The sequence below is a fragment of the Mesoplodon densirostris genome, chromosome 19 (assembly GCF_025265405.1).
Source record: "Mesoplodon densirostris isolate mMesDen1 chromosome 19, mMesDen1 primary haplotype, whole genome shotgun sequence".
NCBI classification, from domain to species: domain Eukaryota; kingdom Metazoa; phylum Chordata; class Mammalia; order Artiodactyla; family Ziphiidae; genus Mesoplodon; species Mesoplodon densirostris.
The window spans coordinates 5,545,987-5,560,582 of NC_082679.1; the positions used below are offsets into that span (position 1 = coordinate 5,545,987).

Here is a 14,596-nt window from a genome sequence, read left to right on the forward strand (position 1 = left end):
AAATAGGCAGACAGATGTTGTGGGATAACTGGTTCTGTCTAGCCACAGTCCCCGGCCTGCTCCCTGTCACAGCCGTGACTATCCTGAGACCTCCCAATCACAGGGGGTTCTCCAGCAAGTTACAGCTCCCGAGTGACTCCTCTCACGCCCGAGTCAGTATCCACCTTATGTGTATTAACTCATTGAGTCTTCACACCTGGCCCCTCAATCTGGTTCTACTGTTATCCCCATTTTACACACTCTTGTAACCTGAGTTCAGAAAGACTGGGCAACCTACTCAAGGCCACACAGCTATTAAGTGAAGGAACTGGGATGTGGATGCAAGCAGTCTGCTCCACGGCACCTGCTCTTAACCACCACATACTCAGCCAACGTCTGTGAAGTTGAACTGCACCTCAGGACTGTGCTGGCCAGAGACACCTCGTGGACCCGCTACCCAGTGGGCCAGCTGCACTCCCATCGGCTTCCCAGAGAACCCTCCTCACTCGCAGGACACAGGGGTGTGCGAGCCCAGTAATTGGTCCTCCCCAGAGAGAAGGGCAAGACGGTGGCACTGAGGTGGTGCCCTCTTCTCCATGCCAGCAACTAACACCAGAGGACCAGCTATTTCTAGACCTTTATTTCTCTGTGAAAAGGGGAAAAGAAGGAATAAAATAAAAACAACACAGTTGACACAAAGAAAACCACTGAGGGGAGGGAAGGGAGGTGGAGAAGTAGACGGCGGAGGGGGTCCCCATTACAGCAGTAGGAGCCAGTGACCCGGGATGCTCACATCTCTCCCCCAGCGCGGGCGGCAGTGGCCCCTTCCTCCCAAGGTCTCTGCCCTGTCCCAACTTGCGCTCCCCTCAGCCCCTTGGGAGGTGGACGGTGAGAAGTCGGATTCCCAGGCTGGGGAGGGGAGGACCCGTGCTGGGGGAGGGGCCTGGGGTCAGACCATGCACAGGGAGTGACAGCCAAAGGCCCCCAGTGTCTCCCTGAGGGAGGGACTGGGGGGGAGGGTGGACACCAGAGGCCGGCGTTGGCTCCTCTTCCAGCATCAGGCGAGAGACAGAACTGGGGGAACAGGAACAGCTGGGAGTCAGAAGAGCAGCTAGCCCTCTGCCCACAGCTGCTCCTGTGTCTCCCCACCTGGAGCGGCTGCTCCCAGGCCTAGCGCCATCCTTGCAGACCACCCTGCCGCTGGGGTCTCGGAGTTCTCAATGCCTTACCAGTCAGAGCCTCCTGGGCAAAGTACTTGACGTCCACGTCCTGGTCCTGGGTCAGCTTCTCTAGGATGGGCTTGACTTCGCTCTGCAGTGTGCTGGGAAGAGAAGAGGAGGGCAAGGGGTCAGCCAGGTGGGGCCGGGGGCACGAGGTGTGCACAGACAGACACACAATTGAATTAAGAGTCTCAGGGGCCAGAGAAACAGTTACTTTGAAGGTTGAAAGTCCGACAAACCAGGACAGAGGCCTCTGGGGCCCAGAACAGGTACAGGGAGGTCAGACAGTGTGGAAAAGTGGAATCCAGAACCCACAAGTCTCTGAGCCTTGGCAATCGGTACCTTCCATTCATTTAACATATTTATTGAGGCCTACTGCATATTAGATGTGAACACAGTGGAAAATCCAACCCTCTTGATTCTCACCCACGTGGAGCCTGGGATGGGAGGAAGACACAGACCAAACTGATGAAGAGTAACCGGAGAGGCAAGCGCCAAAATGGAGGGACTTGGCCCTACAGGAGCCCAGGGAGGTAAGGGGCCCAGGGAGGTAAGGGGCCCAGGGAGGTAAGGGGCCCAAGGAAACGCATCTGCACTGACACTCGGTTGTCTGGGGAAATGAAGGTGGACTTCAGAGAGAAACTAAAGGTATGAAGCTGTGTCGTGGACAGAGACAGAAGTCAGAGGTACAGGTGTCACATGTCCCCTTCCAGTTGACAGAGCTCCCCCCCACCCCAGTATAACCACTTTTCTCATTTCCATCACCTACATGCCCCTTCATCCATTTTTGAAGTTGATATGAATGGAATCCCAGGATAGGTTTTCTTGGGCCTGGCTTCTCACGCAGGTGAGTCTCTGAGAGTCACCTAGGTTGCTGCATACAGCAGGAAGGAGGTTTTTTATTGCTAAATACAGTCTCCTACCATATGAATAAACCTCAACTTATCCACTATACTGTCGATAGGCACTTGTGCTGTTTCCACTTCATGGTTAATATGAATAAAGCTACCATGAACATTTTTTTGTTAGAAACAAGCACTCCTTTCTCTCGGATATCCACCCGGGAGAGGACACACCCGGGAGAGGACACGCCAGCTCATGGGGTGTACGTCTAATTAGCTTCACTCAACTCTACTAATTTTCAATGATTAGACCCATTTATTATTTACAGCCCCACCGGCAAGATATGAGAGTTCCAGCCGTCTACCAACACCAGAGTGTCCTTCACCAACACTGCACCACTGAGTTTTAGTTTAGTCATTCTGACAGAGCGATCCATTTCCCCCACTGAACTGCAGTAGCAGCTGCTGTGGTATACACGAGGGTCTGTTTCTGTGCCCTCAATTCTGTGCCATTGAGCTATTTGAATATTATTGTGCCAACACCTCACTTTTTAATTACTGTGGCATCATAGTTAAGTCTTGGTATCTGGTAGCATAAGTCTTCCAACTCTGTTATTCTTTAGGATCGACTTGCTTATTCCAGATCTTTGCATTTTCATGTTAATTGCAGAATCTACTTGTCAATTTTTCAACAAAGAACCTGCTGAGATGAACTGAGATTATACTAAACTTATGAGTCTGGGGAACCACCCCATCCATGAATATTATGTATGTCTTCTTTAATTTCCCAAAGCAACATTTCATAGTTTTCACTAGAGGTATTACACATCTTTCATTAAGTTTATTACTTGGTATTTGATGGTTGTGGTGCAATTGTAAATTACACACACACACTTGTTAATTTTATTTTCTAATGATTTGTTGCTATTATATAGAACTGCCACCTTCTCACCCCCTCCCACTATGTGAGGCAGGTCATGTGAATTCTCATTCTACATTTGAAGAAACTAAGACCTCGCGGTCACAGAGCAAGCAAACAGCAGTGCCGGGCCTCAAACCCTAAGCTCTGCCTTCAAAAGTCAAAGATTAAGATGCCCAAAACCAGCACTGCTGGTGTGTGAAGGAGGGTCCAGGCCTCACCTGTTGTCCAGGATGGGCCCTATCTTCTGCAGGGACTTGGCCACATTGAAGCGGACATTGGCGACGGGGTCCCCAGCCATACGCAGCACTGTGGGCAGCATGTGCTTGGTGGTGATGTCCTGCCCACAGACCTCAGACAGCACCTGGAGGTAGTGAGGAGCAGAGGGTGACTACCCAAAGTGCATGGCTAACTCCCATTTCTCTCCCTTTCTGACCAGGCCACTCTGGTGACTGTCAGGCCAGAGGATGAAGCTGAGCAACAGGGGGAGTTCTGAGCCCAGATTCGCCCACCCTGAGGGTAGTTTATTCTCCAGAAGCTCCCATTTCCCCTAACACCCTCCTAACACCACTGTCTCCCTGCCCTGCAAACCCCCAGTCCACACTGTCCCATTCTGTCTCCCCACCCTCAGACTTCCCTTCATCCTCTTGGGATGGGACTTGATTCCTGACCCCTGGGATCCCTTCCTCAGTGCAGTGGTCTCCAAAGTGAGGCATGGGAAGAAATTATCAGAACACTTAGTTAGTTTTGAAATCCTATCCTTTAATTTCTAGTTATGTGTATGGTTTATTTAAGTGATTAAGTATAGCTAATATATGGCAGAGCTAGAATTAAAAAGCAGGTCTGATTCTATAAACTGCACATTTAACCATTATATCATAAATAAATATATACACATTTTGTGGGGAAGGAGAGGGTGCTCAGAAAGGTTTGGCAATCACTGTTCCGAGAGGCCAAGTCTCCCTAGTCCTGGGCCTCCCACAACGTCAGGTCCCCACCCCCAGAGGCCCTGTGACTCTGATTGGGGAGCCCCAACCTCTGGCCTGCAGTTCCCCAAGGACTCACCCCTGCAACCCCAGATCCCATCACCTCCCCACCCCCAAGCCAGGCTTCTCCCCTGAGGACCCTCTGCCATTCCTCCTCTCCTAGGTACTCCCCATCCCTCAGGGACAGGCCAGAGGCAGGTGGGCATGCTCACATTGATGCAGAAGAGCGTAGTCATGCGGTGCAGGTAGTTGGGGTCCCCAGACATGGCCAAGACCTTGGGGATGATAGTAGCATGGGCCCACTCCTTCCCAAACTTCTCCACCAGTTTCTTCAGGTTGCTGGTGGCCGCCTCACGGATGGCATAGACTGCAGAAGGATGAGGGACAGGGGGCGGTGATTCAGAGGTGAAGGACTGACTCGGGCGGGGAGTCACAGTCACACTTACTACTGCCTACCGAGCAGTCCTAGGTACCAGGCCACATACGAACCAATAAACTCCAAGAGAAAGAAAGGGCTTGCTGTGTGCTAAATGTAGGGTTTCCTTTCCACACAGTACCTCCTCAAGAGCTCCAAGATACAGACGGGCACACTGAGGCTCTGAGAAGTGATTTGCCCAAGCAAATGATTTAGTACTTAGTACATGGAATGGAGCCTGCCTGTTACAGAAAAATGTTAACTTTTATTTTTGCCACTCTTAGTGAAAACAATGAGCAGTTCTCACAATGGCCTTCAAAGACTGGGATGAGAAGTCCCATGTTTCACAGAATGAGCATGGGCTCAAAGATGGCAAGTGACTTGCTTAAGCTTCAACAGCCAGGAGATGGGATTCAAACCCAGGCTGTCTGCTTGGTGGCCCTAGGACTCTTGACTGTAGCAGGCAGCCCCGGGGTGACCTGTTATGTCCACCTCCGACCCCTGCGCTTCTCTGGGACTCCAAAAAGCAAGGAGTTGGTCCACATGAGCATCTGACAGCATGGGAGAGTGACTCTAGCCTCCTCCCTCCCCCGACCTGCCCCAGGCAACCCACCCCTGCCTTCCTCCTGGAGCCCCCATCTCCTCCCAGAGACACCAGAAGTACTCACCATGATCTACAAGCCAGGCCATGCACAAGGAGTTGAGTTTCTCATCAAAGAACTCCACCCCCTGCAGAAGACAAGGAAGTAAGGGATCACGGGAGACCGGGTAGTTTCCAGCAAACCTCAGGGAAACCACACCCACCCCAAGCAGCCGGGACACTGCTCAGCTTCACCTGAGGGGCTTCTCTCTCTCCTCTCTCTCATTTAATTCTATCCCTTATAAAGGCCCTATTTCCTGTGCACCTTCCTCCGACTCCCCGGACAGTCCTCACACCTTCCACTGAGCCCTCACGGCCCCCAGGTCCACCGGCACAGCCCAGGACACACTGCACTGTGACTAGACTCCACCGTCCACCTCTCCCAGGGCAGCGTGCCTGGCACCAGGCCTCTGCACTCACCAGCTGTCCAGCCAGCAGAGGCATGTACTCAATGATGGCCAGCCGCACTCGCCACTTGGCATCCTCAGCCAGCTCCACAATGGCGGGAAGCAGGGACTGGGACAGCTGCCGGATGCCAATCACCTCGTTTACGCAGTCCAGGTTGGAGATGATGTTCAGCCGCACCTCCGGGCACTGAGGAGAGGACAGAAGGGTTCTGGGAGAAGGCCAACACACGCAGAACCCAGGGCAGGGCACAAAGGGCTCAACCACACCGACCTCGTGGAATACACATCTCTGCAGGGCAGACTACCACTGCCCAAGCCCAGCTCCCGGCCCTGGGGACGCATTAAAAGCACACACAAAGCAAGCAACATGAATTATTAAATGGGACAGCTTTTCAAATCTCATCATAGAAGCACAAGAAATGTTTAGCCCTTTTGAAGAAGTTGCAGGAATCACAGTGCAAAAACACGGTGCCCTGGGAAAAATAGACAAGATACTAATCCCAGCTCTGCCATTTGCTAGCTGGGAGCCCTTTGGCAAGGGGCTTAACATTCCTGGATATCAATCTGTGACACAGAAACGTCCATCTAATCCCAAAGGGTGGTAGAGGCTACTGAACTGCCTGATCCACAAAGGGCTTAGGCATGTGGGAGTTTATTACTTTTATCATTTCTGTTGCTTTTACTCTTTTTGCTAGTCTTTGAGCTCTGTAAGGAGCACGTCTCATTTATCCTTATGTCTCCAGTACCCAGCAGAGTTTCTGAACCATAGTAGGTGCTCAATACACCAGCTGAAAGAAAAAAACGAAGGAATAAAGAAATATTTTTGAACAACTAGGTGACTACCAATATTATGAGCTCTGACTTACAACATGTGCACATATGCGGGTATCCCCCACTTTTCATAAGTTCGCTTTACACCACTTTGAGTTTATGAAAAGACCTGCACTGGTGCCTGCTTTTGCTAACCAAAAGAAACCCAAAGAGGATTTTTGCTTTTACGAGAGAAAAAAACTAGTCCTTTGCTCTACACCATTTCGACTTATGACAGGTTCATGAGAACGCTCTATCTTAGGATAGCAGGGAAATCTGTGCCCCCATCTGCTTCTAAAAGCCTTTGAAGCAACTTTTAAGAAAAGGCACATAAACACAACTAATTCCTTGTCCAACATCATATATTCCTGGATGGCAGACACCACAGTTAATTTTTTCTACATATCCCTCTGGGAGCTGTGGGGTAAGGAAGCAAACACTGAAATGAATCAGTGAACCAAATAAGCAAGTGTGCAGTAAAGGGTTAACTGGACAGGTCTAGGCTGTTCAAACTTGGCACATTCCAAAGGACTGGCCCTTGACCAGCTCCTGGGAGGTGATCTCTAAGCACCTGGACTATCCAACCTGATAAAAGGGTCTTTTGTTTACCTGGGGGCCTTGGGCCATGCCAGATAGAGTATGCTAATAATGTGATTTATGGTGAGGACCTTGAGCCATGTGGCATCAACTTGACCTCTACAGGGGCTGGAGACAGAGTAACCTAAGGTCAGCCACGCGAATGGCTCCATTCCATGCCTAGTGACCAACCCCCAGTAAAAGTCCTGGAACCCAAGGCTCGGCGAGCTTCCCTGGCTGGCAGCCTCCTCATGTGCTGTCACACGTTGGCGCTGGGAGAATTAAACGCACTATGTTTAACTCCATTGGCAGAAGATAACTGGAAACTGGCGCCTGGTCTCATGCACCTTCTTCCTTTGCTGCTATTAATCTGTATCCTTTCACTGTAATCAACAGTGACCATGAGTATAACAGCTTTTCTGAGGTCCGAAGGTTGTTCAGGCAAGTCACTGGAGCTAAGGGTGGCCATGGGGACTAAGACCCAGCACGCAATGAAGAAGAGTAATGGCAACCGCTGAAAAGACAAGACAGCCTCAGTTGCCGGCTCCAAAGTGAGATTTCCCAAAAGGCCTCTCCACAAATCCTTTGAGAAAAGCACTAAGTCCTGCTTCTCAAAAACAATAGTCTCCTTTAGGAATGAAAGACAGCCAGTTTCCTACTACCTAGTCTAAGAACTGAAGACGACTCTCAGAGCCAACACAACTTCCCCCTCCCCTTCACTGGATTAATGTGTTTCTTCCTAAAGCCAAGGATACTCAGGGAGACGGAGAGGGAAGGAACCGGCCCAGGGCTCATCAGCTTGTTAGTTTCACTCTTTTTCTGTTACAGTCCTTTGAATCTTCCACTAGATATAGCTGCTGTGAATGTTCATGAAACACTGTTTACATAAATAACATAGATGATTTAATTTTAAGTTTACTTATCTTTTCTTAAAAGGACGTTATATCCAATGATTATAAAAGCCTCAACTGTCATAATTGGGGGAGGGGTGTGTACAGCAGGGGACTCACCTGTGAAGAAATGAACTGTTACAATGTTCCCTCCAACTTCCTAGTGCACCGCATTATGTGTGCCCGTGTGTGTGTGTGGTGTATGCACGCTTGTGTGCATGTGCATGTATGTCAGGGTGAGGTCTCTGCGAACACAGAAGTTACACTAACGGGTCCTGTGGTATCACCATCTGCCCAGTCCCCACCAAGGCAAACAGCAGGGGGCCTGCGGGCCCCCAGGCCCCGGCACGGCCCCTCCTACCTCTCGAAACCAGCCGCACCTCTGCAGCCTCCCCCCCACCCCCAGACTCCAGCAGCAGCCTCCGGTCTGGTCTCCCTGCGCCTCTTCAGGCTGCAGCACTTGCACCTTCCTTCGACACGTCTCAGGGCTCCTTCCCAACACCCAGACCTGCTCCGCCTCCTCCACCTCAGGTTCAAGTCCACACTCCTGCCCTGGCTGTCACCCCACGGCCTCTCCAGCCATCGCGCGGTGCTCTCTCTCATCTTTTGTGCTCCAAGCCAAATAAATAGCTAGCTGAGGTCAGTCGCATGACTGGCTCTGGCGAATGGGGTGTGAATAGACAGGATGGGTGCCCTCTTTGGGGTCTTACTGTTGAGAGGACTGGGCCTGCTGCTGGTCGGTGCCCTCCCCCTTCAGCCACCTCAGACCCACAGAGTGCCAAGGTCAGCAGGGCCAACCCCCCAGTGTAGGTCCACCCCACCTCTGGACTGTTGTGAGAGAAATAATTCTCTTATTTAAGCCACTGTATTTTGGGGTCTCTATTACAGCATCTTAGCCTGAACTCTGATCATGATGAATGTATCACAGCACCTGTATGATCAGGGCATCATGGGACTGCCCGTCTGTCCCTCTCCACTGCCAGTCTCTGAAGGTCCTTGAGGCTCAAAAGTGTCTCGTTCTTTTTTTTTTCTTGGAATCCCTAGTGCCCAGGAAAAAAGGACTAGTACAGAATAAGGGCATGCAAAACAAATGCCTAATAAACAAATAAGCTAACGTGCAGTTCATCATGCCCACAAACATTCAACTCCTTGGCAACCTGGGTGTTTGCTGAAGATCCTGGCGAACCTGGGAAAGCAGCTGCTCCACCTGTCACAGCCAGAGCACAGAGCCTTCCCGGTGCCCTTACCTCATCCTTCAGCTGAGCCAGGAAGAGGGGCAGGAGGTGCTCGATCGTGTTGTCTTTGCCCAGGATGGGAGAGAGGCCCATGATGACTGAGGCCAGGGCCGACTTGACATGTTGGTTGGCGTCTGACACCAGCTCCTGGGAGGGAGAAGGAATGCGGGAGCCACAGGGTCCGTGGCCAAGAAGACTCCAACTCCTAAGAAGCCCTAGACACAGCCTACTCTCGCCATCTCAATCCAGGGCAGGCTTGGTGTGCACGGGGAATTGCAGGTCCGTACGTGTCCGGCCTGCCTAGAGTTCAACGACCCCTGTTCCCAGCAGCTTTCACCCCAATCCCAGAGCTCTCTGGATGAGGAGATCCAGTGAGCTTCGAGGGGGAAGCACTCCCTGCCCCCACGTCCAGCCCTGAGCCCCAGACGCTGCCTGCACTCAGGGCCCCTAACTGCCCCAAACCCAAGACCGCCCGCTCCTGGACGGCCGGGAACTCGGTTTGCATCTGGCTACCACTAATGCTCAAGCCCCGTCCCTTCTTTCCAGAAGGCTCAGATCTGCTCTATTCCTCCCACCAAGTTCCCTGTTACCTTGATGCAGGGCAAGATCTGGGTCATGATCACATTCTCCCGACAGTCGGCTGAGAGGTTTTCACAGAATTCTGTGGGCGGGGCAAGGGAGGTGGCGGCAGGTAAGACCCGACGTCCTGGCTCTGCCTTCAGCCTCCCGGACGCCCACCCGCTTACTGTGTCCTGGTTGCCAGCACCAACCTTTGACCTTGTGGGAGGCTGCGGCCCTCACCTCGGCCTCACAGTCTTTCATCAGGTTCTGGAAGGCAGGGACCAGGTCCGTCTTGGTGATCTCAGGCCCCACTGCTTTCTGGAGCTGCAGAAAGGGAAGGTCAGGGGGGTCAAAGGGCTTGGCAGGTATTCTAAATGAATGAGAACAAAATCAAAGATAAAGGCACCACGAATGGGGTAAAAACAGTCCCTGAAATCACTGCTGAGATGTAATGCCAGGGCCATGGGGGTGACCTCGGCCAAGTCTCGGAGCCTCTCTGAGCCTTGGCTTCCTTGTTGTACAGTGCCGAGTTGGGCTGGGTAGTGCAGTGGTCACGAGCATGGCTCTGGAGTCCAACTGCCTGGCTCAAATTCTTACTCTTACTTACCACCTGTGCGACCCTGGGTGAGTCCCTGTACGTCTCTGGGCCTCTGTCTCCTCAAACCACGAGGGTACTTACTGCACAGTATTGTTGTCTGCATTAGAAAGAACCACAGACCTCCTTCCTGTTCAGGCTATTCGGGGTTGGGTTTTCTGTTACGTGATCCAAAAACAGTCTAATGATGTGTGGTGGCTCTCACTTTTTGATTTAAATATTTCTGTGTTTTCTGAGATTGGTTACCAGAGCCCATGTGACTTTTGTAACGAAGATGAAATACTAAATGTCAAGAGGGAAGCAGGCACGCTAGGCCCTCCGCATCTCATGACACCAGGCAAGAACAGGCGCACAGGTCCTGCTGGCGTGCCGCTTCTGGAGGCCCGGGGGAGGCAGGGTGGTTCCTGACCAAGGGGAGAGGTGAGGACCCCGGGGGCCTGGTGCCCAGCTCTCCAGTGTCCCCTCGCCCCAAAGCCAGTCCCACATGTCCTTGCTTGTACTTGCCCTCACCGCCCAGTGTCCGCTGCCCAGGCCAGACACAGTCCCTACCCCAGCCCTCACCCACTCATCTTCCAGGACCTGCTTCCAGGCCCAGGAACACCCGCCAGCCCCGCACCTCTCACACTTCAACATTACACTTCCCTCTGTCTCAGCTGGCCTCCCCCTTCAGGCTGTCTGAAGGCCAGGGATGTACTGAACTCACCGTACCCCAATGCCCAGCAAAGAGCTGGTGCTCAATAAACCTGCTTGTGCGATAAGCAAACTAAGATTTCTGTGGAAAGAGCACTGTCCTGGGACACGTGGCATCTTGTCCCTGTTCTGCCCGCCTGATGGTGTCACTGTGACCAGTCTAACCTCTGGGCTGTGTTATGGGGCTGAACTGTCTCTCCCCTGAAATTCATACACTGAAGTCCTAACACACTCCACACCTCCCTGGAACCTCAGAATGTGACTGTACTTGAAGACAGGGTCTTTAAAGAAGTCATAAGGTAAAATAAGGTCATTAGGGTGAGCCCTAATCCAAAATGACTAACGTCCTTATAAGAAGAGAGGAGATGAGAACACAGACACACAATTAAAGACACGGGGAGAAGAGAGCCATCTACAACCAAGGAAAGAAGTCTCAGAAAAACCAGCCCTGCTGACACTTTGATTTCGGACTTCTAGCCTCCAGAACGGTGGGGAAATAAAGTACCACCCAGTCTGTGGTACTCGGCCACAGCGGCCCCAGCAAACAGACTATGTCTTCCCTTTTGTAAAAGGAGATAAAGTTCGATTAGGTCAGGAACACATACATGCTACCCTTTCTCTGCTCCTGTGGCTCTCTCCCACAGAACCTTAAGTTGGCTCAGAACCCTTCAATCAGGATTGGCAAGCGAAGTGAGATCCAAATGGATGATTACCGAGACCTTACCGCTTGACCACCCGACGATTCCCCTGGGCTTCACTAAATCCCAGCTCCTGTATGTGGCCCCTCCCCTTTGCCTAAGGCCTCAGTCTCCGCACCTGTGAGACGCTGCCAACAGCCCCCTCATGTACCTCTGTGAACTTGTCGGCCACCATGTATCGGACGCGCCAGGACTTGTCCTCAGCAGCCTGGCGCAGGGTGGGCATCACCAGGGCCTCCAGATCCTCCTGGGGCAGGAGCTGGGCGATGTTCACACACGCCTCCACCGCTAGCAGCCGCACCGAGTCCTGAGGAGAGGATGGGAACAGGGAGAGTGCAGCAGAGGCCCCATCAGCCCTGGGACTACCTTTCAGACTCAGGGTCCACCGGAGGGAGACAGAGGAGAGGGGTGTGGAGCAGACCCCACCTGCTCGTCAGAGGCCAGGTTGGAGAACATGGGGATGATCTCACTCTTGACGTTGTCCAGCTCCAGCACCTTGGCGAACTCCCCCAGCTTGGAGGCTGCGGCCCGCCGCACCATGGGGGTGTCATCTGAGCACAGGTTCCGGAAGTACCTGGGGGTTGGGATGGGGCTCAGGAGGAGGGATCCCTGGGATCCCAAGGCAGCAGGCAACACCATGGAGGGCGAGCACAGACGCTGTAGTCACGCAGTTCCTGGCTTTGCCTGGGTGACCCTAGGCGAGTGAAGGCCTCTGAATCTTCCCAGCCCTACACAATGGAGCTGATAACAGTACCTACCCTACAGGGTCGTTATGAGGGTTAAATGAGACAATGTGCACGGACCAATCAGCAGCCTTTCTGCACTAAGTCTACAGTGAATGGTAGGTACTGATTATATTATTATGACCACATAAAATTGCTTGGCTAAGGTGCTGGGCTGAGGCTACTCAAAGATTTTCCCTTCCGGCAGTGACTGCCCCAGTTAGAGACGCACGGGGGCACGTGCAGCCCCCTACGTGCCTGCAGGCAGCTGTAAACCAGTGTTCTGGCAGGAGTGCTGGCCCAGGGCCTGGGCTGGCGGCTCAGTGGTTCAAGAAGATGGTGGATGGACACAAGTCCAGAGGGAGGGGAAACACACGTTAATAGGAACGTTTAATCCAATTAAAAATATTTTCACTGGTTCTTCTGGAAGCCAAGTCTTACATGCAAGCAATTCCCTGGGGTATCAAGCCAAAGGGGAGAAGGGTAGTGGAGGAGGCGGCCTCCTGTCTGCCAAGTGGAAACAGGCCTAAGATAGCATCGCACATCACTTGTTGAGTGCTTCTGTGTACCAGATTCTGTTCTAAGCATTTTGTATGTAGTAATTCTTTTAAATCCTCACAATAACCAATGGGAGGAAGAACCATCATTATCTCCACTTCCTAAGTGACCAAGAGGCAGCGCCTGGGTTCACACCCAGCTGTGTCCAGACACCACGTCTCTGAGGGGTGGGCAGAGTGGAGTGGGGGCTGGAAGAGCTCCGGGGCCTTTGGGCCCTGGATGGGCCTAGAGGGGGCCGAGGCTTGAGAGGAGGGGACCAAGCAGAGGGAGGAGGCTGGGTCTTGCCAGGGGACTCACTGTCGAAGTTCCGCCTTGACGGCACTGGACACGCGGGGGTAGCAGACGGAGAAGAGGCCGCAGGCCGACGTGCGGGAGGTGAACCAGTCGCCGCCCGCCAGCCGCTTCACGAGCGGCACGAAGTGGGCCTCAAGGTCGGAGGGCGAGTGCTCGTGCGAGATGGCCCGCAGGGACTCCACCGCCTTGTCCCGCACCACGGTTTCCTCCACCGTGGCCAGCGACTCCAGGGGTGGCTGGAGGCAGAACACGAGGTCACCGCCCAAGTCCCTCCCCCCACCCCACCCACACTGCTCAGCTCCTCCAACAGGCCTTCCCTGAGCCCCAAGCCAGCCTGCCTTTCCTGAAGAACCTCTTTCACAGGTCCCTGGAGGCGCTTCAGTGGGGTCCACACACCTCAAAACTACACACGTCACTTTCTGAGGAGAGGGCTGCAACTGTCATCAGCTTCTCAAAGTGCAGGAATCATCGCTGACGTGGACTGGAACATCTATTTACTACGTGTTCTGAGCAGGGCCACACCTCTAGGGGGCACTGGTTCTAACTCACTGAATCCTATGAAGCAGGTCCTATGAAGAGGAAACTGAGGCACAGACAGGCTAAATAACTTGCCCAAGCATAACAGCCACAAGTCAGGATCTAAACCGGGCCAGCTGGCTCCAGAACCTCCAAAGGGCTGAAAAGCAAAGGTGTGGTTTCTGACAGGCAATTGCATCAGGATCTCACAATACTGGGGGCTCTGAGGCTCGTGCCTCTCACTGGTTTGTTACTGTGAGGCCTGGAATGATCACGTTCTTTTATGGACATCTGACTGGCTCACCACCGTGTCCCCCGACCCCAGCAGACCTCTTGGCACAGGGCAGGAACTCGGGAATTACTGACCTAATGAAGGGAGACTCAATTTACCCTAATCTGTTCAAACAAAGATGTGGAGGTCTGTGGTCTGAAGTCAACCCTGCCCTGACAGGTAAAGAAAGTAGAAAGAAATGATAAATGGAAACGCTTCCAGGGCCCACGCAGGAAACAGAAGTGAAGCAATGGGCAAAGGTGACAGGTCGGGACAACTGAGGCAGAGACCGGGGCAAACTGGAGAGCATACAGTCTAGGGAGTACAGCTGCTTTCCAGCTCTGTCAGCTGTCACCATGGGGAAACATGGCTGGTAAAAGCAAATCTGGTTTCCCAAAAGCAGCCAAAAGGGGCAGGTTCTTATCTGTGAAAAAAACCTCATTTAACACATGCTCCAACATGGATGAACCTTGAAGACATTATGCTAAATGAAATTAGCCAGTTGCAAAAGACTCCATACTGAATGACTCCTTTATGTGGGGTGTCCAGAGCACAGGCACGCCTCGTTTTACTGGGCTTCACTTTACTGCACTTTGCAGATACGGCACTGTTTTACAAACTGAAGGTCTCTGGCGTCTACCAACTCCATCAACGTCACTTTTCCAACAGCATTTGCTCACTTCAAGTCTGTGTCACATTCTGGTAATTCTCCCAATATTTCAGACTTGTTCATTAGTAATGTATTTGTTATGGTGACCTGCGATCAGTGACC

At 52.5% G+C, this 14,596-nt stretch overlaps 1 protein-coding gene across 2 annotated transcripts in view; it reads right to left on the reverse strand.

Moving 5' to 3' along the window:
* Positions 1 to 604: 604 nt before the first annotated feature.
* PPP2R1A (protein phosphatase 2 scaffold subunit Aalpha) overlaps positions 605 to 14,596 on the reverse strand; it is a 32,796-nt gene continuing 18,804 nt past the window's right edge. Inside the window, exons 4-15 of one of the 2 annotated variants that reach the window (XM_060085253.1) lie at positions 13,041 to 13,273; positions 11,890 to 12,037; positions 11,615 to 11,770; positions 9,690 to 9,804; positions 9,510 to 9,580; positions 8,932 to 9,066; positions 5,422 to 5,595; positions 5,030 to 5,090; positions 4,159 to 4,313; positions 3,182 to 3,324; positions 1,209 to 1,300; positions 605 to 1,071 (exon numbers count right to left, since the gene is read on the reverse strand). In XM_060085253.1, coding sequence (XP_059941236.1) covers positions 1,037 to 1,071; positions 1,209 to 1,300; positions 3,182 to 3,324; positions 4,159 to 4,313; positions 5,030 to 5,090; positions 5,422 to 5,595; positions 8,932 to 9,066; positions 9,510 to 9,580; positions 9,690 to 9,804; positions 11,615 to 11,770; positions 11,890 to 12,037; positions 13,041 to 13,273 — 1,518 coding nt within the window. In that variant the 3' untranslated portion in view covers positions 605 to 1,036. The remainder of the gene's footprint in view (positions 1,072 to 1,208; positions 1,301 to 3,181; positions 3,325 to 4,158; positions 4,314 to 5,029; positions 5,091 to 5,421; positions 5,596 to 8,931; positions 9,067 to 9,509; positions 9,581 to 9,689; positions 9,805 to 11,614; positions 11,771 to 11,889; positions 12,038 to 13,040; positions 13,274 to 14,596) is intronic. The other variant, XM_060085254.1, reaches the window with a different exon arrangement.